We start from the raw sequence: 22,078 nt of genomic DNA on the forward strand, positions 1-22,078 counted from the left end.
GAAATAGAAGACCATGTATTTTTCTGATTGACATGTTTTATTTAGGGTTATAATTGTAGACCTAAAGCTTTCCGTTTGGATGTAAATGTCGTAAAGTCAACGGCTGGCACTCGTGGATTTCTATATCTGTATTTCATCCGTGTTCGACATGCACTTCAGAATTCATCCAGTGACTTTTCTCAGCAGTCACCTCATCAATAAACGCTAGTGACCCAGTTTCAGAGACAGTCACACATTGTCTCCACCATATTTGACAGATGATGTGCTCTGTTTTGGATCCTGAGCCTATCCTTACTGCCTCCAGCATCGTGGCACGCATGAATCCCACTTTAATTTTCTAAAAGTATCTTACTTGACTACTCAGCTTGCTTTTTATATTGTTTTTGTAGTTGAGGTAAACTAGTCTGTATTTTCTAATCATGAGGATGTTGTGATTTGTCATCTTTCCTTTTAGGAGCATACCGAATTGTTGATTTGAGCATCTGCAATGTTACCGACCTCTCTCTGGTGTATTTCTTTTTAATCCTTTCAATCTAATGATGACCTGTCTTCAAAAATTCTTCGTGTACCACAAACTCTTCTTCTTCGTCTGCTGGAGCCTATCCCAGCTATTTTCAGGCGAGAGGCAGGGGGTACACCCTGGACAGGTCACCAGTCGATCGCAGGGCCACATATACAGACAAACAACCAGACATACTCACACTCACACCTACGGGCAATTTAGAATCACCAATTAACCTAGCATGCATATTTTTGGACTGTGGGAGGAAACCCGGAGAAAACCCACGCAAGCACGGGGAGAACATGCAAACTCCTATTTTAAAATTAATTAAATAAATAAATAATAATAAATAAATAATAAATAAATAATTAAATAAAATACGCATGTACGTGAATTCTAGGGTTGCCACCTTTCAGAAATAGAAATAAGGGACGCCCTGATTTCAGCAGCGCAGGAGCCAAAAAAAAGCCCCAAAACTTCTAAACTGAATAAAAATGTGTTTATTTTATATGAAAAAACTAAATGCTTTGATTTAAAGTTTAAAGTGCTTTAATAGCATTGAACTTGCATGACTGTACAGACAGACAACCGTACTAGTCCTCCTATCCTCCTATCCTCCTATGCTATGTATGTCCACATCAGCCCAGATGTATAATATAGCCTACAGATGAAGAATATGGTGTAAAAGTTAATTTATTTCAATAATTCAACTAGAATATGGTGTAAAAGTTAATTTATTTCAATAATTGAACTAGAATATGGTGTAAAAGTTAACTTATTTCAATAATTCAACTAGAACATGGTGTAAAAGTTAATTTATTTCAATAAATCAACTAGAATATGGTGTAAAAGTTAATTTATTTCAATAATTCAACTAGAATATGGTGTAAAAGTTAACTTATTTCAATAAATCAACTAGAATATGGTGTAAAAGTTAATTTATTTCAATAAATCAACTAGAATATGGTGTAAAAGTTAATTTATTTCAATAATTCAACTAGAATATGGTGTAAAAGTTAATTTATTTCAATAATTCAACTAGAATATGGTGTAAAAGTTAACTTATTTTAATAATTCAACTAGAATATGGTGTAAAAGTTAATGAAAATACGGTACAAAGCGTGTCCCCTATTAGTTCAATACGGGACACAACATTTTTTTCTCAAATAAAGGACAATTCCGTATTTTACGGGACGGGTGGCAACCCTAGTGAATTCAGATGTTGTTTTGGGATGAGAAAAATACGCAGCTCCGCTGACAGGACAGCGTTCTTCCGGCATAAGTGCATTTTGTCAAGGAAACTTGAGCGAGCACATTCATCCGTGTGAGATAAATACAAACATTCAAACTGTACGAAAAAAAACGCTCTTGCACCAGAACACGAAAGAACGCAACTCCAGCCGGTGTCATTTTCTCACATACAATCGCTATTAAAAGTGCATGAGTGCCATGTGAAAAGCCCATCCTTCACGCAACTTTCACACAGCAACCCCCCAACACCCCCAGAGACGCTGTGTCTAATTCTTCATTCACATTGCTGTACAGATCCCTCAGACTGCCTCTTTGCATCCGTCTCCCATTCGGTATTTTCCATAAGGGAATATATACGTTCACAGAGCAATAATGCTCTCTTAGAGATGAGCTGAGGAGAAAGAGACTGGCGGGTTACACATGTTCCAGCGGGACTGGAGTGTGGGAAGCAGAGCCCCTGACAGACTGGCAGAACCGGGTGCTAACTGCAGCAGCCATTCAACCCGGCCCAATTCAAGCTGACAGCTAGATCTAATTGGTTAAATTGGCCGGGTTTGTTTGTGGGGCTCTGAAGGGTCTTGGCACTGAACTTGGAGACAAAAGACAGATTGAGCTTCCTGCAATGATATGCTTCTTTTGCAAAACCACCACCATTGCCCCCCCTTTTAAATCAGACCAAAGAGGAGAGATGAAAGGCATGAAGGATGGAGTGATTTACTCTCTTTTATATAGATGCAGAGGGGCCCCCTTTAATGGCGAGCCGTACACTAAAACAGCAGCGAGCTCATGAGGAGGGTGACTCATTCCCACCTACTCTCCACTCTATCACCGGCTCCACAATAGAAACAAGGGAAGGAGGTGACAGCACACTTGTTCCCTCCACCTTTCAGGCCGACGGACAGGAAAGCGGCTGCAAAGCTGCGCTAAGTGGTTTAGTTGATCTCAAAGATGCCTGGCTGCAATCTGCAGAGAGCAGACCTGCATAGGGTTGCCACCCGTCCCGTAAAATACAGAATTGTCCTTTATTTGAGAAAAAAATGTTGCGTCCCGTATTGAACTAATACGGGACACGATTTGTACCGTATTTTCATTAACTTTTACACCATATTCTAGTTGAATTATTGAAATAAATTAACTTTTACACCATATTCTAGCTGAATTATTGAAATAAATTAACCTTTACACCATATTCTAGCTGAATTATTGAAATAAATTAACCTTTACACCATATTCTAGCTGAATTATTGAAATAAATTAACCTTTACACCATATTCTAGCTGAATTATTGAAATAAATTAACCTTTACACCATATTCTAGCTGAATTATTGAAATAAATTAACTTTTACACCATATTCTAGTTGAATTATTGAAATAAGTTAACTTTTACACCATATTCTAGTTGAATTATTGAAATAAGTTAACTTTTACACCATATTCTAGTTGAATTATTGAAATAAATTAACTTTTACACCATATTCTAGTTGAATTATTGAAATAAATTAACTTTTACACAATATTCTAGTTGAATTATTGAAATAAATTAACTTTTACACCATATTCTAGTTGAATTATTGAAATAAATTAACCTTTACACCATATTCTAGCTGAATTATTGAAATAAATTAACTTTTACACCATATTCTAGTTGAATTATTGAAATAAATTAACTTTTACACCATATTCTAGTTGAATTATTGAAATAAATTAACTTTTACACCATATTCTAGTTGAATTATTTAAATAAATTAACTTTTACACAATATTCTAGTTGAATTATTGAAATAAATTAACTTTTACACCATATTCTAGTTGAATTATTGAAATAAATTAACTTTTACACCATATTCTAGTTGAATTATTGAAATAAATTAACTTTTACAACATATTCTAGTTGAATTATTGAAATAAATTAACTTTTACACCATATTCTAGTTGAATTATTGAAATAAATTAACTTTTACACCATATTCTTCACCTGTATCTATATTATACATCTGGGCTGATGTGGATATACGTAGCATAGGATGCTATTTCAGTTGCTAGTATGGTTGTCTGTCTGTACAGTCATGCAAGTTCAAAGCTATTAAAGCACTTTAAACTTTAAATCAAAGCATTTTGTTTTTTCATATAAAATAAACACATTTTTATTCAGTTTAGAAGTTTTGGGGCTTTTTTTTTAAATCAGGGCGTCCCTTATTTCTATTTCTGAAAGGTGGCAACCCTAGACCTGCAGGACTGTACGCTCGCTCCTCAAGATTAAAAAGTTAGTGTTCAAAAATAAAAGAAAGTCCTGTGAATTTGAACGATTTGGCAGATGGGAATCGTTGGACATCACAGCAACAGGAAAAGGCTGCTCACCTCTCCATATTGGTTGAACATGCGGATGATCTGGTCGGTGATGTTAAAGATGTTCCTCCAGTCAAAGTTTGGCATGCCGGCCTCCCTCTCTTCCTCCAGCCCATTGTGTAGAAAGTTAATAATATCTTTGGTGGTAAAGTTCGTTTCCACCAGACTTTCATCTATGAAGTGCGTCACAGTCGGGTTCTTCAGGGTGTCCTGCAGCAACAGAGACCAGCGTTAACGTTAACCCAAATACTATGTTCATATGTTGGCTGTATAACATGTTGATGACAATGAAAATGCCCTTTTGAGTTGTAAACAGGATTTATTTTAACATATTGCACATATTAAAGATTCAAACAGATGCTACAAAGCAATTCATTCACTGAAAATCCCTTGAGCAACGCAAGCAGCACATTGCAATCAAAGCTCATCACCTTGACTTCCCGGAGGCTTTGGGAAGGAGCTAATACACAAGTTCAGCCCTGGGTGTCTGCATTTCCACAGAACTACCATACAGTTGTTGAAACAGTCCTCAAGAGAGGCATCCACAGGAATAAATCACAAATTATCATTAAACTGAAATATCTTAGAAAAGAATCACGGCGTCAATCATCATTATCACCAACGTCAGAGCAGACGAGGGAGTGTTTTTATGGGACAACAGCTGCAGGCGAGTCCCGGAGCTACGTCACCAAGAGCTCAGTCATTGCTGTGGACTCTTGTGGGCTGATCTATCGGTTATCGCTTAGGAACGTGGATGCTGTCTAAGCTTCTCTTGATTCAGAGGCAAGAGAGCTGGACATATTCTGGTATGTGCAGATTCATATCAATTTGGAATAGCTGGGGAGGCCTGCAGGTATCGTTGTTTGCCGTATGGGTTTGGAACCGGGACTGAAGAGACAGGTGAAAAAGCCAAACCTACTTGGAGCTTATTCTATCCCAATAGAAAGGGTCATCTGAAGTGTAAGCAGAGATTTTAAAGTGAGTTGAAAAGGCTGTGTGCTGCCCTTCCATAGAGTCTGTAGATTAGTAGATCTGTAGACCGTGCTGTGTTTTTTGTCCATGTAGACTTGCCGTAGTTTCTTGTCTACTGAAGAAAGCCGTTAAGCAAAGCTGTTGTTTTCCCTAAACTTGTTTTTTCTCTGCTGAACCCTAAAGAGCATATGTCTGTGAGTAATACTTACCTTTTATGTTAATTTACCTCTGATGGTGTTCAGAATTCGATGATAGTTTGGGAGGAAAACGTAAAAAAACGGGAGCGATGCTAACGCGTTAGCATGTCAATGGGATTTTCCATGTTACGTTAGCATCAAGCTAACCGCCAGTTGTTCATAGCGGTTTATCAGTTAGAATCAGTATAATTTCAGTAAATGTTTATGTAAGAGGTGCACTTCGGTTGAATTCACTTAAAATCTGTTAATGCTGCACATTTCTATTATGCTGAGGATCTTTAGTTGTTTTTAATCTGTTTTACAGATTAAAAAGACATTATTGTTTCAATCCATCCTTCGTCTTTACTTGCTTATTCCTATTTAGAATCTGCTGGAGCCTAACGTTGACCAAACAGAACTGTTGAGCGCTCAAGCCTCACCCCAAAATGACAAGGTAACATAAAAAATAGGCCCTCAAAATCCAATAATAAACATATCTGTCATAAATGCACTTATAGGGTGGGCAAAAATATCGATATGGCAATATATCGCGATACTTTTCCAGCCGATTCAATATCGATATTCAAAATTTGAATATCGATTTTTATTTTTTATTTTTTTATTTATTTATTTTTTATCCCCGATTTTTTTCCCATTATATCACCCAGTGCTCCTACCTAAGTGACAGTCCTGGGCATTGCCACTCTCTACCAACCCTGGGAGGGCCCTGCACTGAGCTCAGGTTTTATTTCATTTTATAATTAATTTTTTTATATAACACAATTGCCTGTCCTTAAAAAATGAAAAATAATGGACAGAGGTTTATTTATTTATGGATTTATATCTATACTGACTGATCACTGTGCCTGTCCTTGGTTTTAGTACCCATCTTTTTTGTGTTTATTATCATTTGCCACATAATTAAAGCAACCTCATACTAAATTTAATGTTAATTTCATATGATGTAAATAATATGAAAAACATATACAAATATGTTGTAACTTTAGCTTGTATAGTTATAATAAAACATTGTTTTATCATGAATTGTCACTATAATCTGATGAACGTGCAACTCAGATTTTAAGATCCATCACTATCATCTGATGTACATATATACAACTTGATTTTAAGATGTGTAATGCATTTTTAAAATTTTTGGTGAACTATGTAGAATATAATAATCGGGATATCGCATAATCGGGATATCGCAATGCGTATCGTATCGTGGCTCAAGTATCGTGATGCGTATCGTATCGTGAGGTCCTTCCCAATACCCACCCCTATATACAGTAGATCCCCTGGTGACTGCGACTGAAAGGGAGGAAAGGATCTTCTCTGTATCCTGGAAAAGGTTCCCATGGGAACATCTTTTTCTCTTGCCCCCATTCTTCCGCACATTAAATCAATTGTATTAATATTCTTCTAAGTTTTCACGCTCCCCCATTTATTCCTGACACTCCCTATCCAAACTAGATTGGATTTTTTTTCTTTTTCACTTTTTATTTGACAACGAAAGCATTTTTTGCATTTTGGTTTGGTTTGTGTTCAATAAATAATGACACGGTGCAGTATATGGCGTGCACTATTTTTCATTTGAGGTTGTATTGTGATCATCTTAAAACTCGGCAAAAACCAGATTACCTGTCGATTACGTTTTATTCCTTACGATGGACTGAAAACGTCTCCAGCGCATTTTGACTTAAAGAGAGTTGGGATATGTTCCAGCGGGCCCCCGAGACCCCGAGAAGATAAATAATGAATAATGTATGGATGCATGTTTCATTGTTTTATTCCATTTGTTGTAGATAAAGCCAGAGAAGTGATGAAGGGAGTGTAAAACCAAAGTGAGTATTTTCCAGTTATTCATCATTGCTCATCATTAAAGAAGCCAAAGCTTCCTCCCCAAAAGCCTTTAGTCCGTGTGCATCCAAAACCATCCCCACAGAGCACCCTCCCTTGGATTTCCTTTTAATCGACCGAGCCCGGATTCCTTGGTATTTTGGATCCGTCCTCTAACAAAGAATATTAGTCAAGTGGACTGAACCCCTGAGGAACTCCAGTAATGTAGGAGTTTAGTTAAAAACTATTCAGGGTTTTCTGTGGAGTCTTGTTGGAAAGAGATAATATTTTAACCCTTGTGCTGTGTTTGGGTCAAAATGACCCAATCCTTCTATCCTTCTTTCCTCCTGCTCTCTCCTTCCTTTCCTCTTTTCCTCCTTTTTTCCTCCTTTTTCTTCCTACCTCCCTTCCGTCATTCGTTCATTTATTACCTTCTTTGCTTTTCCTTCCTTCTTTCCTTACTTTCTCCATTCCTTCCTTCTTCCCTCCCTTGTTTCTTTCCTTTTCTTTCCTTCCTTTCTCCCTTCTTTCCTTTTCTCCCTTCTTTCCTTCCTTTCTCCCTCCCTTCCATCTTTTCTCCCTTCCTTACTCCCTCTCCTACTTCCTTCCTTCTTTCCTTCTTTTCTCCTTTCTCCCTTCCTTCCTTCTTTCCTCCCTTCATTCTTTCCTCCCTTCTATCTTTTCTCCCTTCTATCTTTTCTCCCTTCCTTACTCCCTTTCCTACTTCCCTACTTCCTTCCATCTTTTCTCCCTTTGTTACTCCCTCTCCTACTTCCTTCCTTCTTTCCGTCTTTTCTCCTTTCTCCCTTCCTTCCATCTTTTCTCTCTTCCTTACTCCCTCTCCTACTTCCTTCCTTCTTTCCTTCTTTTCTCCTTTCTCCCTTCCTTCCATATTTCCTTCCTTCCATCTTTTCTCCCTTCCTTCATTCCTTCTTTTCTCCCTTCACCCTCCCTTGACCCAAAGACAGCACAAGGGTTAATAATCTCTTATTCTTGACATCTGCCCGGACACACAGTGTTGTACGTGTGTTGTACGTGTGTTGTACGTGTGTTGTACGTGTGTTGTACGTGTGTTGTACGTGTGTTGTACGTGTGTTGTACGTGTGTTGTGCGTGTGTTGTGCGTGTGTTGTGCGTGTGTTGTGCGTGTGTTGTACGTGTGTTGTGCGTGTGTTGTACGTGTGTTGTACGTGTGTTGTACGTGTGTTGTACGTGTGTTGTACGTGTGTTGTACGTGTGTTGTACGTGTGTTGTACGTGTGTTGTGCGTGTGTTGGACGTGTGTTGTTCGTGTGTTGGACGTGTGTTGGACGTGTGTTGTACGTGTGTTGTACGTGTGTTGGACGTGAGTTGTACGTGTGTTGTACGTGTGTTGTACGTGTGTTGTACGTGTGTCGTACGTGTGTCGTACGTGTGTCGTACGTGTGTCGTACGTGTGTAGTACGTGTGTCGTACGTGTGTTGTACGAGTGTTGTACGTGTGTTGGACGTGTGTTGCACGTGTGTAGTACGTGTGTTGTACGAGTGTTGTACGAGTGTTGTACGTGTGTTGTACGTGTGTCGTACGTGTGTCGGTCGTGTGTCGGTCGTGTGTTGTACGTGTGTCGTACGTGTGTTGTACGTGTGTTGTACGTGTGTTGTACGTGTGTTGTACGTGTGTCGTACGTGTGTCGGTCGTGTGTCGGTCGTGTGTTGTACGTGTGTTGTACGTGTGTTGTACGTGTGTTGGACGTGTGTTGGACGTGTGTTGTACGTGTGTTGTACGTGTGTTGGACGTGTGTTGTACGTGTGTTGTACGTGTGTTGGACGTGTGTTGTACGTGTGTTGTACGTGTGTTGTACGTGTGTTGGACGTGTGTTGTACGTGTGTTGTACGTGTGTTGTACATGTGTTGTACGTCTGTTGGATGTGTGTTGTACGTGTGTTGTACGTGTGTTGTACGGAGCATCGGTGTGTCGGTGTGTGTGAGAGCTCCGTACCCGGATCATGTTCATCTGGACACTGCTGTTGAAGAAATCCCAGAGCTGAGTCCGCACCTCCTCCCAGGCCTTGCCCATGTTCTGCAGCCTCTCCAGCTCCTCGAAGGTCGTGTTGGCCTGGATTCACAAATACACACACGCTTTTCATCAAAGTTGAACAAATCCAAAGCATTGTGCCAGAAAAGAGGACACCGAATCAACATGTACTGTAATCGACTTAGTTCCTAAAACAGCACTGGAGTGGACAGGCAGGATACCAAGGAACTTCAAGCAAACCACTTAACAGTTAAGTTGGTAACTAATTGAGGGGGAAACGACTACTTTGACTATCATTATACCAATTATCCATTTTCCTGGGATGAAAATGTTTTACTTTCTACAGCTCTGACGCTTTAAAGCCCAGGATTTAATAGATTAGATGGACACCAATTCCCCCTTCTCCATTTTTCAAAGGTTTTTGAGACCATACAGTCTGTCTCCTGTTGGTGGGTACGGGGGGTTGAACACACTTGAGAGGAAGCTGAAGTGGTCAGGAATAAAAAGAAATAAAAGCAACTGGTGGTTAAAAAGAAAAAAGATGATGCTGAGTTTGGTAATTTAGTGAAATGTCACACTGATAGCAAGAAATGTCGAATCAAGGAATTTTCGGCAAATGCCATTTGCAGAAGAAGAAATTAAAAAGCTCTTCAAATAAAGTTAAAGTACACCCAGCATGTGTTGCATAATAACCTTTCATTAAATGCTTTCCAGGGCCTTTTAGCAGCAACCGACCAAATTCCTCACTTCCTCACAATAAAGAGCCTAAGCATGAGGTACGAGGAATCTGAAGGTAAACGGCTTATATTATATGTGAATTCCAGTTATGTGTCACAGTGTTGCAGGAAAAACACTCAAGGACACATAAGAGGCACCAACGAAGGATAAATCTGTTCACAATGATGTTGTAGATACAAAGGACAGCAAATGCAATCATGTGTGTAAAAATCTTGATAACTTAATGCAGCACATTGAAAGTGAAGCATTTTAATAATAAATGGAGTTGAGTTGTCATGAGTCACTGATGGTCATGAGGGGGAAAGATCTTTGTCTCCAGGTATTTCGGCAGCTGTATAAATACCCGGAGCTCCCTCTTCCACCCTTCCAGGTCGTTCTGCCCCCCAGTGGCTAACATGAGTAAAAGAGTCAAAAAAAGATTTTAAAAAACATGCAAAACAAGCACTTGTCTCTTCCTCGCCTCACAAGCTCCGGCACTTCAGCCTCAAAACTTCCCCTCCAAGTGCAAGCAAACAAATCCACTCCCACCCAGGTCTCCCTCTCCACTCCACACCAGCACCTCTTAACCTCCAGCTGAGCCTGCTGTGGATTTAACTGCATACCCCTCCAAACCACCAATAAACCCTCTAAGCCTTTTTTTCCCCCACTGGAAAACTGGTCACAAACCATAAAAGTAAGCTTTATTCGACTTTGTCTTTTTCGTCATGTCAACATTTCCACAGGTCTATAAACACTTGACTGTTGTCTCACTCATCCAACTTCCTTCGCATGGAACAGAAGCCCCGACTCTGGCCTGGTTCACGTACAGCAGGGGTGTCAAATGTATGGCCCGTGGCCCGAGAGAGATTTTCATGCGGCCCACGAGAAGTTTCCAATGCAAAAAAACGAAATGTTAATTTACTAAAAAGGAAGGCATAAATAATTGCCATGAATCGCGGCATATCCGATAATATATTTCTTCTACAAATCCATCGTTATTCCACAAATAGAGCAGTTTTCGACATTTTTTTAGTTTTTCTAGAATGCATTTGCCGATTTTATTTCTTTGTAGACGGTCGTTTATTTTTATTAACTGACTACTATTATGTATTTTCGCAGGAAAAATATCATTGCTAAAAAAGATGATAGAAGATATTTATTTGGAGAATTTCAGTTTTGAATATGAGGATAGTGACAAAGTAAAACAGTTAAAAAAGAAGTGCTGACTTTTTCGGCACCCTGCCGTAAATATCCGCGCCAATTTTTAAAAATAAATACACTTAATTGTACTGGAAAAATCTCTAAATCACAAAGAAACACTCTCAGATGTAATAAGAAAGATTTTGCTTCAATTAAATGTCCTATAAAAAAGCGAAATATAAAAAAAACATACTTGTTTCTGTTTATCTTTGTAAAATGATATTAAAAGTATCTTACATAATTTGAAAAAAAAAACGAGAAATTTCAAGAAAAGATCCTGAAGAAATATATTTTACATAATTAGAGTGTAAACAAAGTGCATATTTCCTTTAAAATTAACTAAATTGATATTGGATTAGATAACAATAGTAAAAAAAGAATTAGAAAAAAAAAATTTCGCACCGTTTTTGTTATTTTGAGCGTGCGGCCCGTGAGAAAAGAATAGGTCAAATCCGGCCCGCCAAGCAAAACACACCCCTGACGTACAGCGTTCAAGTGCGTGATGATGGTGTAATATGGCGTCTTTGACATCTTTTTAAAATTCTTAATCTGACCAGTGGGATTCACCTGAGTGGGAGGTTTGACAAGATAATATGACTAAGCTGTCATGAAAACAACTCCTACTGAGTGATGTGTAAAGTGCGAGGAAAAATGTGACACATCTATTTGTCTTTCCGATGCCTCGCCCTCGCACCGATTCTGTTCCCCCACTCCGAAGACCACCCGTCACCACGGCCACTCCTCTGGCCCACTCCGCTCCTGCAGTCAGCTCTCTGCAGGCGCTGAAGGAAACGGGGGCTTCTAGAGAGGCGGAGAGAGAGTCCGAGGGGAAGGGTTGGACTTTCTTACACTCTTTAATATCTTGCGAGTGGCGGGGGAGTCAGGGGTGAAGAGGATCTTTCCCATCAGCAGGGGCTTGACTGAATTCCACATAATCTTGGTGACGGGGTTGGACTCCAGGGTCTGCATCAGAGCGTTGCAGAAGGGAGCTTGGAAAAAGATAAAATAAAGAGGAATGTAGACTTTATAATCACAAATAAAAAGTCATAATTACACCCCAACAACTATAAATTAGATATCATTAATTAAACTGAGGTCATTAGTTACAAAGAAAAAAATCCCTAAATGTGGAAAAATATCCTTGAGAATCAACACTCTGTAAACTCTGTTTCTTTATCTCTTTATGCAGAAAACTGTGTCCTTATGTAATAACCACATCCTTGAAATCATGGCTATTTTCCATTTTTGCAATGCGTACCTATTCTAACTGGGCTTTGAATATGTTCTGCAGTCACAAGACAAATATGAGGAGAAAAAACACCATACTATAGTAAAGTAAAGCCTTTTATTGTCATTGTACATCCAGTACACAATGAGATTGGGAGCACTCTCCATTTGGTGCATTGGCATGAGTTAAAAATAAAAAAAAAAATAGAATAAAATTGAAATAAAGTAAAAAGAGCATATATATATACATATATATATATATATATATATATATATATATATATATATATATATATATATATATATATATATATATATATATATATATATATATATATATTTATATATATATATATATATATTTATATATATATATATATATATTTATATATATATATATATATATATATATATATATATATATATATATATATTTATATATATATAGTTTGTGTGCACTGCACTATAGAACAACGCATGGCGGACATGGCACACAACTAGAAAAACTTCAGGTAATTAAAGGCACAAGTGAATACATGGCCTTCACAGATTTAACTGAATGAAGCTGCGTGGAGCTGCAGTTTATTGCTGCTCATGGTTCCCTCGTGACAACAGAGATAAAGATTAAAACAGCTTACACGCAGACCTTTAACGCTGCTGTTACAAGAAATGCCGTTTTTATTTTAAAACTTTTAGGTCTTCTCAGAAATAAATGCAAACATTTCTTGCGCCATAGCGGCTGGGCAAATACAATCAACTGAATATCATGTGCTGCGATCAAGGGGCTTTGTGATCTCAGAAAAGAGAAAAGAGTCTTATAGATTGTTATTAAGTACAAAAATATATCCTCCACAAACAGCTGGAAAAATCTTATACTATCAACTGATAACAGCACGACATCAAATCAGTATGCACTAGAGAGCATCCTGCACAGTCTATGAAAGATTATAGGCTATTTGTAATTCAAGACTTCTCTACTTACTGGCAGTGTCGTCATAGACGTAGTTGTGGCTCTTGCTGCCGTTGACCCCCAGAAACACCTTATAGTTGTTGTCTTCATACCAGTTGAAGGACAGGACCCTGGAGCCCCCTCCCTCTGGATATCCACAGAAGAGGCTGGACACGCTGGACAGCAGCTGGGTGAAGGAGGACGGGCCTCCAGCCTGGAACAGAGGGGACATGCTCCTCAGGAGCGCCTGAGAACTGTCCCGCTCCAACAGCTGGACAACACACAGCAAGGCCAGCGTTTGTTATCAGCGTCAAACCCACATGAGCAGCATCCATTCATGCCTCACAGGAACATTCACACTTTGTGAAACACGGCTAAGACATAGTATAAACAGAGGTGGGTAGAGTAGCCAAAAACTGTACTCAAGTAAAAGTACTGTTACTTCAGAATAATATGACTCAAGTAGAAGTAAAAAGTAGTCATCCAAATAATTACTTGAGTAAAAGTAAAAAAGTACTTGGTGAAAAAACTACTCAAGTACTGAGTGACTGTTGAGTAACGTCTGATTTATTTTTTTTAACACAACCATTCAAACAGACAAAAGTACGAAATAATCATCTTCAGGCAAATTAAATCAATAAAATAATTAAAATTAAATTAATAAATTAAAATTATAATGAATAAAAAATAAAAAAATAGCTTAAATTTAAATAAGCTTAAAGTAAATTCAAGTACTTTAATAAATAAATAAAATAATAACAATAAAAAAATAAATTAAGCACAAGTAGCACAAAATTTCAAGCCTTTGTACTTTTCTTTTTTAACCAGGCAGAACTAGAACAAGAACTGAACTGAACATGAACTCATAGAAACTCTGTGTGTGTTTGAGTATGTGTAAATGTGACAAAACATGCAAAAACTAAAATTTTTCCCAAAGAATCACCCAGTGATGTCAGGAGATTGACGCATACACGGATAAAAGGGATAAAAGGGATAAAAGAAAAGTAACAGCTCAACGTGGCCTAATGTAGCGGAGTAAGAGTAACAGTTTCTCCTTCACAAATCTACTCAAGTAAAAGTAAAAAGTATAGTGATTCAAAACTACTCCTAAAAGTACAAAATTTCCCAAATCTTACTCAAGTAAATGTAATGGAGTAAATGTACAGTGTAACTCGTTACTACCCACATTTGAGTATAAATCCAACTTTGAGTAACTGGTATCAGCTATAAAGAGTCAGAGCTACCATTCAAAGACACCATTGGCTCACAATCCAGTCCAACCCGACAAGCAACTGACAGTCGTCAGTCGATTGGCTATAGGCTACAATTTAAAGGGGACCTATTATGAAAAACACGTTTTCTCTTGCTTTAACATATATAAAGTGGTCTCCCCTCAGCCTGCCAACTCAGAGAAGGAGGAAAGCAACCAAATTCTGCAGTGTCTGAACAGCCGCCTGGATGAGCCGTCCAGTGTGATGTGGATCTACGAGCCGTTCAGATTCTGCTTCCTTTCGTTACGTAACGAAAACGCGATTTGCATCGGTTGGCCTCCGATGCATGAAACCACGTCCACAACTAACTCCGCCGGCCGGAGCTTCCACCATTTTTTCGTAGCGGTGTATCGCGTCATTCAGGCAGCCAATCAGCACAGAGCCTCATTATCATAGCCCCTCCCACTCAGAATCCCTCATAGATAATGAGGTTAGAGACTGGGAAGATAAAGACATGGTTTAAACTTTAGAGGCTGAATTTCTAATTTTATTTAGCAAAAACAATCAAAAGCTTGTTTTTAAGACATTCAGCCTGTTTAAAATAGGAATTAGATGCCATAATAGATAATAATAGATAATAATAGATCCCCTTTAAGAGCTTTGAGATACATGCTCCAAGTGACAGAACTGGGTCTAATCACCAGGTGCAGGTGAGTCTAATGGGAAGGTTATGGTAGTTTGTCAAAGTCAAATATTGGAGAGGGCTATATGGGTGTTTTACATATATGAATAAGCACACCTTATATCAGACTGCCTTTTACAACTTTGAACTGTAACTACGTTATTGAGTTGGACGATTCTGTCCAATGAAAATCACGCTGGTACTTTTAACGTGAACAAAAGTCCTCTGCTACGTCAATGAAATCACCATTTGAACATTTACAGAGGTGAACCTACACGACAATTACTTCAACGAGAGCTAATTGGAGTCAGCATGCTGTACAGCTGGAGTCCAGGGCAAACATGACCTCAAAGGCCCAAAGAAGAATCCTCAATGAAGTAAAGAAGAACAACCAACCACAGACTAACCAAAGGCTTGAAGACACTGGAGCAGTCAAACATCGGTCCATGTTAGTCACTGAACAGGCAGCGTGTTCATGGCTGAACACCATGGAGGCTGCTGCTGCTTTTTAAAGGAAAATAATGATAGTAATGATGAAGATGCTGCACGGCTGAAGTTTACCAAAGAGCACCTCAGCGCTGGTGGGAAAATGCTTTGTAGACTGATGACTGAGTAGTTGAATTTCTGTGTAATAATACTAGCACCACGTGCCACAAAACATGGAATAGCTTCCAAAAATCAAAATATTATCCCAGTGGTGAAGTATGGTGGTGGGAGCATCATGATCAGGGTTATCTGCTTTGGGCCTGGACCACTTGTCACCCTCAAGGGAGAAAGTAACTCCTAAGATTACAAAAATATCCTACGGGATAATTTCAGTCTTCCAGCTAAGTTGGGTGATGCAGCGCTAAACAGGAAAGAGTGTTTGTCCCAAACGTGGTCCAAATATCTGCGGTTTTCTTTGGCATTGACTTAAGGTCAGTGATTTGCCTAAAGTTGGCCACATATCCACCACACACGGCCCAAATCCTAATTTTCTTTAGGACTTCAGGTCACACCTGGTCGTCACAACACTCGTATTCACTAATTTTTTAATTTCTCATTTTATTCTTTATTTCATTAAAAAAAAAATAAAACAATTCAATATGTTCTGTTGTTCTTAAATTGTGAATGAAAGGGGAGCAGAGAGAAGAAGAATCTTATCTGATCTGCCCCTTTTTCCAAGAAATAACTTCACAAATAACATAAATTAAAAATTAAAAAAACAACAACTAAGTGAAATAAAAAACTAAAAAAATAAATAAAATTACCGCCGTCTATGGGTATGTCAATCAAACTTAAACTAACATATTTCATTATATTTACTTAACATACAGGCTTTAATTGTTCTTTTGAATGTAATGTTTGATTTGGATTCTTTGTTTTCTTTATTCAGATTGTTCCATAAACTGATTCCTTTCACAGAAAAACCACATTCCATCAATTTTGTCCTGCATCTTGGTTTTTTAAAAATCTCTGTTCCTTTTAAGTTATATTTGCTTTCTCTTTTTTCAAATCTTTTTTCACTCGTATTCGTATGTCAAAAGCAGCTTGTGAACTTTGGGCCATACGTGACCTAAACAGCCTGAGTGGCAGCCAAGAGGTAGCTCAGATAAAAGAGGGATAACCAGCTAAAACTGGTTCACTCACTTTTTTTTTCTTTTTTTTTAAATGAGAGTTTTAAAAAATGGAAACAAAATATTGAAATTGTTTGTGTTATCAGCTTAGTATTTTCAGTCTGTCGTTTGTTCTGACTTAGATGAAGACCAGAGCACTAGTGGATGAGAGAAACGCGTGCTTTTTTCTTGCCTCTGTACTTTCACTCAGTACAGCTCAAAAATCACACAGTAGCGTCAGTTCAACCTGGACGCCCTTTAACCCACATGGCACCTAGCCATCGTCTCACTCAAGACCAAAAATGTCCCTCCGTACCATTCATCATATCCTCTGACAGGATAAATAAATTTCAGGCACTGACAGGGAGTCTAAACAATTTGTTTTAAGCTATTTGACCTTCAATAAGTCAGGACGCACAGAGCGGCGGTATTTACTTTCATTATGTTCATTCATACCCTGAAAATTTTCATAATGTAATCAAGCGCACGAAAACAATAGTTTGGAAGGTAAGCAAACGTGCGGGACAGACGCCTCTCCTGGCGTGATGAGGCGAGCTGCAGGGAGGACTAAATATCCTCCTATTGACAGGACAAAAATAGCTTCAAGCAAGTGCAACTCTCCCCAGTGTGTATTATTTCCTCTGGAAAGAAATATGAAGGAGGGAGCACGGGAATTTTTGTTGGAGGGGGATAGACAGCAACCGTATATTACCTGTTGGAAATGAATTCCTTTAGTGTGAGTTTGAGTTCTTCCCAGAAAGATCAGATACCTAATTTCATGGAGATGAAGATGACTCATGGCTCTTGCATGTCCCCTTCCTCAAAGCAAACTTTCACATGTGAATGTGCAAATAAGTGCACTCACACATGGTGCGACCCACCTCTAACTCCCGCCTCCCTCGCTCCCTCTTCCTTTATTTTTCCTATTTATTATTTTGCGGAGAGTCGAGAGGAAGGGAAAGTGGGTAATGAGAATATTTGGCTCGCCTTTCTGTCACCACGGTGACACAAAGGTCCCACCTACAGGACGTGTCACCTCAAAAGAATGTCTTATTTCCTCTCTTCCTTCTCTCTCGGCCTGTGTCCCACCCCTCTCTTTTTTCTTTGTCACCCTTGGCCAAGGTGATGAGGGGATACGCTCCCCCTGGGACACGCGGCGAACGTGCCAAAGCGCACATCTCATCACGGCCACTTGTGTGCGTCTCCGTGTGTGCACATCACACGGTGAAGTATAAATCTGGGAGGAACAAAAAATCCCATTATACCCTTTCAGTGTTTGGAATAAATGTGGTCTGAGAGAAATCTAAGCTTGTTCACCTCCTTGTAGCAAGTGTTTTTGAATGTTTTGGAAACTGTAGCCTGTTGAGGTAAATTTGGACTAATCAAAGATATTTTCAGGGAAACAACATTCCTGTTTGTGTTTTTCTAATGCAAATATCCATGCATGACCCTTGAGATGCGTCATAAAGCTTTGAGCTGGACACAGAGATGAGTAAGTTGCTCTAATTTTGGTCCGTGATGTCACAAGAACCAGTAAATCTGAACCTGCACAAGCTTAGTGACACGGTTGTGTTATGTTGGAGTCTTTGACCCTCGCTTGAAAAACTCAGAGGTGTCTTCAGTATTCACATTCATTACTCAGGTAGAAGTATAGATACTAGAGTTTAAAAATACTCCTGTAGAAGTTGAAGTATCAACTCAAGTTTTTTACTCAAGTAAAAGTACTGGTTTCAAAACTACTTAAAGTATAAAAGTAAAAGTAATGTAAGGAGGAAAAAGCCATTGAAAATGAATGCATCTTAGTATAATGTAAATATATTGAGCATTATTGAGCATTAACATGTGTTTCAGAGAGCAGGAGATATGATGACTAGTTGCCTATAAGTATTGTAATGGTGCAAAAAGTCAAACTTCAGAGGCATGTTATCATTTATCCTAACCTTTATTGGAATGTACATCCAAGTTTAGTTGCAGGAATCTGAGGGAACGGATGTAAGAACAAAACTGGACAAAAACATCTGTGCCACAACCACAACCAAAATCACTCTATCCGGATGGAGCCATTTAACTGGATAGTTTTGTTTTAAAGGTCAAAATGAAATAGAGTAACAAGGCTGTTTTTAAAATGTAAGGAGTAAAAAGTACAGATAATTGCGTGAAAATGTAAGGAGTAAAAGTAAAAAGTCGTCTGAAAAATAATAACTCCAGTGAAGTATAGATAACCAAAATTTCTACTTAAGTAAGGTAACGAAGTATTTGTACTTTGTTACTTGACACCTCTGGAAAAACTCAAATGTGTGCTTTCATGCACATCTCTAGTTTTGGTATCACCAGCAAAGCACAATCTTACACTGGTGTTGCATCCATGAGCTGCTATGGTTCTGTTTTAGACCTGGTATTAACATGCATAGCGAGGTAAGCAATGACATGTGGCCAGCATGCAGCGTGTGTTCACCGCTGGCATTAAAATGTGCACCCTAATGCATCTAGAGCAATCCAGTCCGACCTTCCACACACATCTTTTCTCTTTGCAAACACCAAATGCTCAATTATTTTTAACTGCCAGAAGCAACAGCTGAAAATAATCTGGCGCACCAGCCAGGGCAAAAAGAGCCAACAATAACAAGGCAAAAAGGCACCACAACGTTTTGTTTTCTATTTTGAAAAAATGAATTGACAAAGAGCTTTATTTTGGTCATGCACGTTAGGTCCCTAAGTTCATACCCACGAGGCCTTTAAACTAAGAAGAGAATGTGGACGTGAATGTTCACGACCACCTTGAAATGCTTCCCGAGAGACTGGAATCAGTTCGGACTTTGAAGCAGCTTTGACCGCTTGCAGAGGTGGGTAGTAACGAGTTAAATTTACTCCGTTACATTTACTTGAGTAAGTTTTGGGAGATTTTGTACTTTTAGGAGTAGTTTTGAATCACTATACTTTTTACTTTTACTTGAGTAGATTTGTGAAGAAGAAACTGTTCCTCTTACTCCGCTACATTAGGCTACGTTGAGCTGTTACTTTTCTTTTATCCCTTTTATCCGCGTACGCATCAATCTCATGACATCACTGGGTGATTCTTTGGGAAAAATGTTTGTTTCTGCATGTTTTGTCACATTTACACAGACTCAAACACACACAGAGTTTCTATGAGTTCATGGGCTTGTTCTAGTTCTGCCTGGTTAAAAAAGAAAAGTACAAAGGCTTGAAATTTTGTGCTACTTGTGCTTAATTTATTTTTTTATTCTGTTATTATTTTATTTATTTTATTTATTAAAGTACTTGAATTTACTTTAAGATTATTTTAATTTAAGCTATTTTTCATTAATTTTATTTTATTTTTTTATTTTATTGATTTAATTTGCCTGAAGATGATTATTTTGTACTTTTGTCTGTTTGAATGGTTGTGTTAAAAAAATAAATCAGACGTTACTCAACAGTTACTCAGTACTTGAGTAGTTTTTTCACCAAGTACTTTTTTACTTTTACTCAAGTAATTATTTGGATGACTACTTTTTACTTCTACTTGAGTCATATTATTCTGAAGTAACAGTACTTTTACTTGAGTACAATTTTTGGCTACTCTACCCAGCTCTGACCGCTTGTGATCAGATTTCATAAAACATTTCAATACCAGGTCTGAACGGGGTCTCTGGGTTGCTGTTCTCCACTGCTGAGCCACTAACTTCATTTTCCTGTAGGTGTAATGCCTTCATGTCCTTGAATGATCGGCGGCTTCCTTGAATGCTGTTTATACTTTTTTTTCTTTTTCTGCAAAGGCTCCTGCCTGCTAGCCTGTCCAGCCATCGTAGCAAAGATTTAGTCTGATTCCCCCGGATTTGACTTTTATTTCCAGGGGCAGTACTAGGGCTGGGCGATATGGACCAAAAGTCATATCTCGATATTTTCTAGCTAAATGGCGATTTAGCTAGAGCTAAATACTCGATATATATCGATATTTTTTCTGTGACATAATTGGGCTTTCCCCCAAAGCATTATAGCATAGCATCTCTGTTAGCTTCATTTTTTTCTGAGGCAAACCCTTAAAAAAACAGTCAGTTTTAATACAAAGCCTCGTGCCAAATGTCACACAGGTACCTTTTATTAACAGAGGTCTGCACAATATCAAAATGTATAAAACAAATGAAATAAAAATAAACTGCCTGCATATATAGAATAAAAATGATTCTTGAATAAAATAAAACAAATATCCCTTTCCTGCATAGCAATTAAATTAAAATACACTGTGCAATTAATACAATGTAGACGGTAACAGGCAGACGTTTCCACTGAGGTTGACAAAAAAAATATATATATATTTTTTTTTAAATCGATATAAACGATATTGTCCCGTACCATATCGCGTTTGAAAATATATCGATATATATTAAAATCTCGATATATCGCCCAGCCCTAGGCAGTACCAACGAACACAGAAGAAACTTCCTCTATTGGACAAAAATGCAACCAGCCAGAGACATGAAGCCTGTGAAGACTGTGACTGCAGCCATCTTGGTTGTTTTGAATAGTAGCTCTTGGATGTGGATGTATGAGTCATCACATAAATGTTTCTTTTTAAAACAAGGATTGACATAATTCACTGCATCCATATACTGATAAATACATGCATCCATGCACAAAATGCTCCTCACACACACACACATCTGAACTTCCAAAGTTTGCATCAGCACATTGACAGTATACATGTAGATAACAACATGTTAGGATTTTTGAGCCCGTCACTCTGCGTCCGCTACGAACAATTCTCAAACGGGGGAGCAGCGGAAAAGGCGAGTTTCCTGCAGGACTAAAAATACTGGTGCTTCTAATCCTGCAGGACTGGGGAGAAGAGGAGGAGAGTGGAGGAGTGGGAGTGAAAGGGGCCGATGGCTCGGGCAGCACTTACGGCTTGGACGCTCTCTGACGTTGCGCTGAGAACCCGACCCCAGACACGCAGGTCGATCCCCTGAGACTGGCTGGAGAGAACCTGGGGCATCTGGGGAGACAAAACCACAAGATGCACCGAAGAAAAATGAGATGAGCAAAGATGAAATGGAAATTACAAACACAAGTGTCCCCTTTGTCAAAAGTAACTGCACTTTTTAAGTCGTGACGTCCCGTGACGAAGTTGGATAGAAACCCCAGCCAGCGCTGAAATTTGTAAGAAATGTTTGTTACTAAGGAAGGAAAGCCGTTTTTGCAGTCTTGCTTAACAGATACTTCACAGGAATCAAACTTAGCAGCTCCCAGGACAAACCAATAATTCACCCAATCTTTTTTGTTATCATTGTTATTATTTTTTTGTCATTCTCTTTGGATCTAACATGTACACACGAATAGAATTGAACTCTAAAACAATCAGATACTTGATATGAAATCACAGCTACATAATTCCCCCCGAT

At 38.5% G+C, this 22,078-nt stretch overlaps 1 protein-coding gene across 2 annotated transcripts in view; it reads right to left on the minus strand.

Moving 5' to 3' along the window:
• LOC133452439 (retinal-specific phospholipid-transporting ATPase ABCA4-like) overlaps window positions 1-22,078 on the minus strand; it is a 94,633-nt gene that overhangs the window by 52,700 nt on the left and 19,855 nt on the right. For both annotated transcript variants that reach the window (XM_061731743.1, XM_061731742.1), the window contains exons 8-12: window positions 21,583-21,672; window positions 13,225-13,462; window positions 11,865-12,004; window positions 9,063-9,179; window positions 4,113-4,310 (exon numbers count right to left, since the gene is read on the minus strand). In XM_061731743.1, the coding sequence (XP_061587727.1) occupies window positions 4,113-4,310; window positions 9,063-9,179; window positions 11,865-12,004; window positions 13,225-13,462; window positions 21,583-21,672 (783 nt within the window). The remainder of the gene's footprint in view (window positions 1-4,112; window positions 4,311-9,062; window positions 9,180-11,864; window positions 12,005-13,224; window positions 13,463-21,582; window positions 21,673-22,078) is intronic.

This window comes from Cololabis saira, chromosome 10, assembly GCF_033807715.1.
Source record: "Cololabis saira isolate AMF1-May2022 chromosome 10, fColSai1.1, whole genome shotgun sequence".
Classification (NCBI taxonomy): domain Eukaryota; kingdom Metazoa; phylum Chordata; class Actinopteri; order Beloniformes; family Belonidae; genus Cololabis; species Cololabis saira.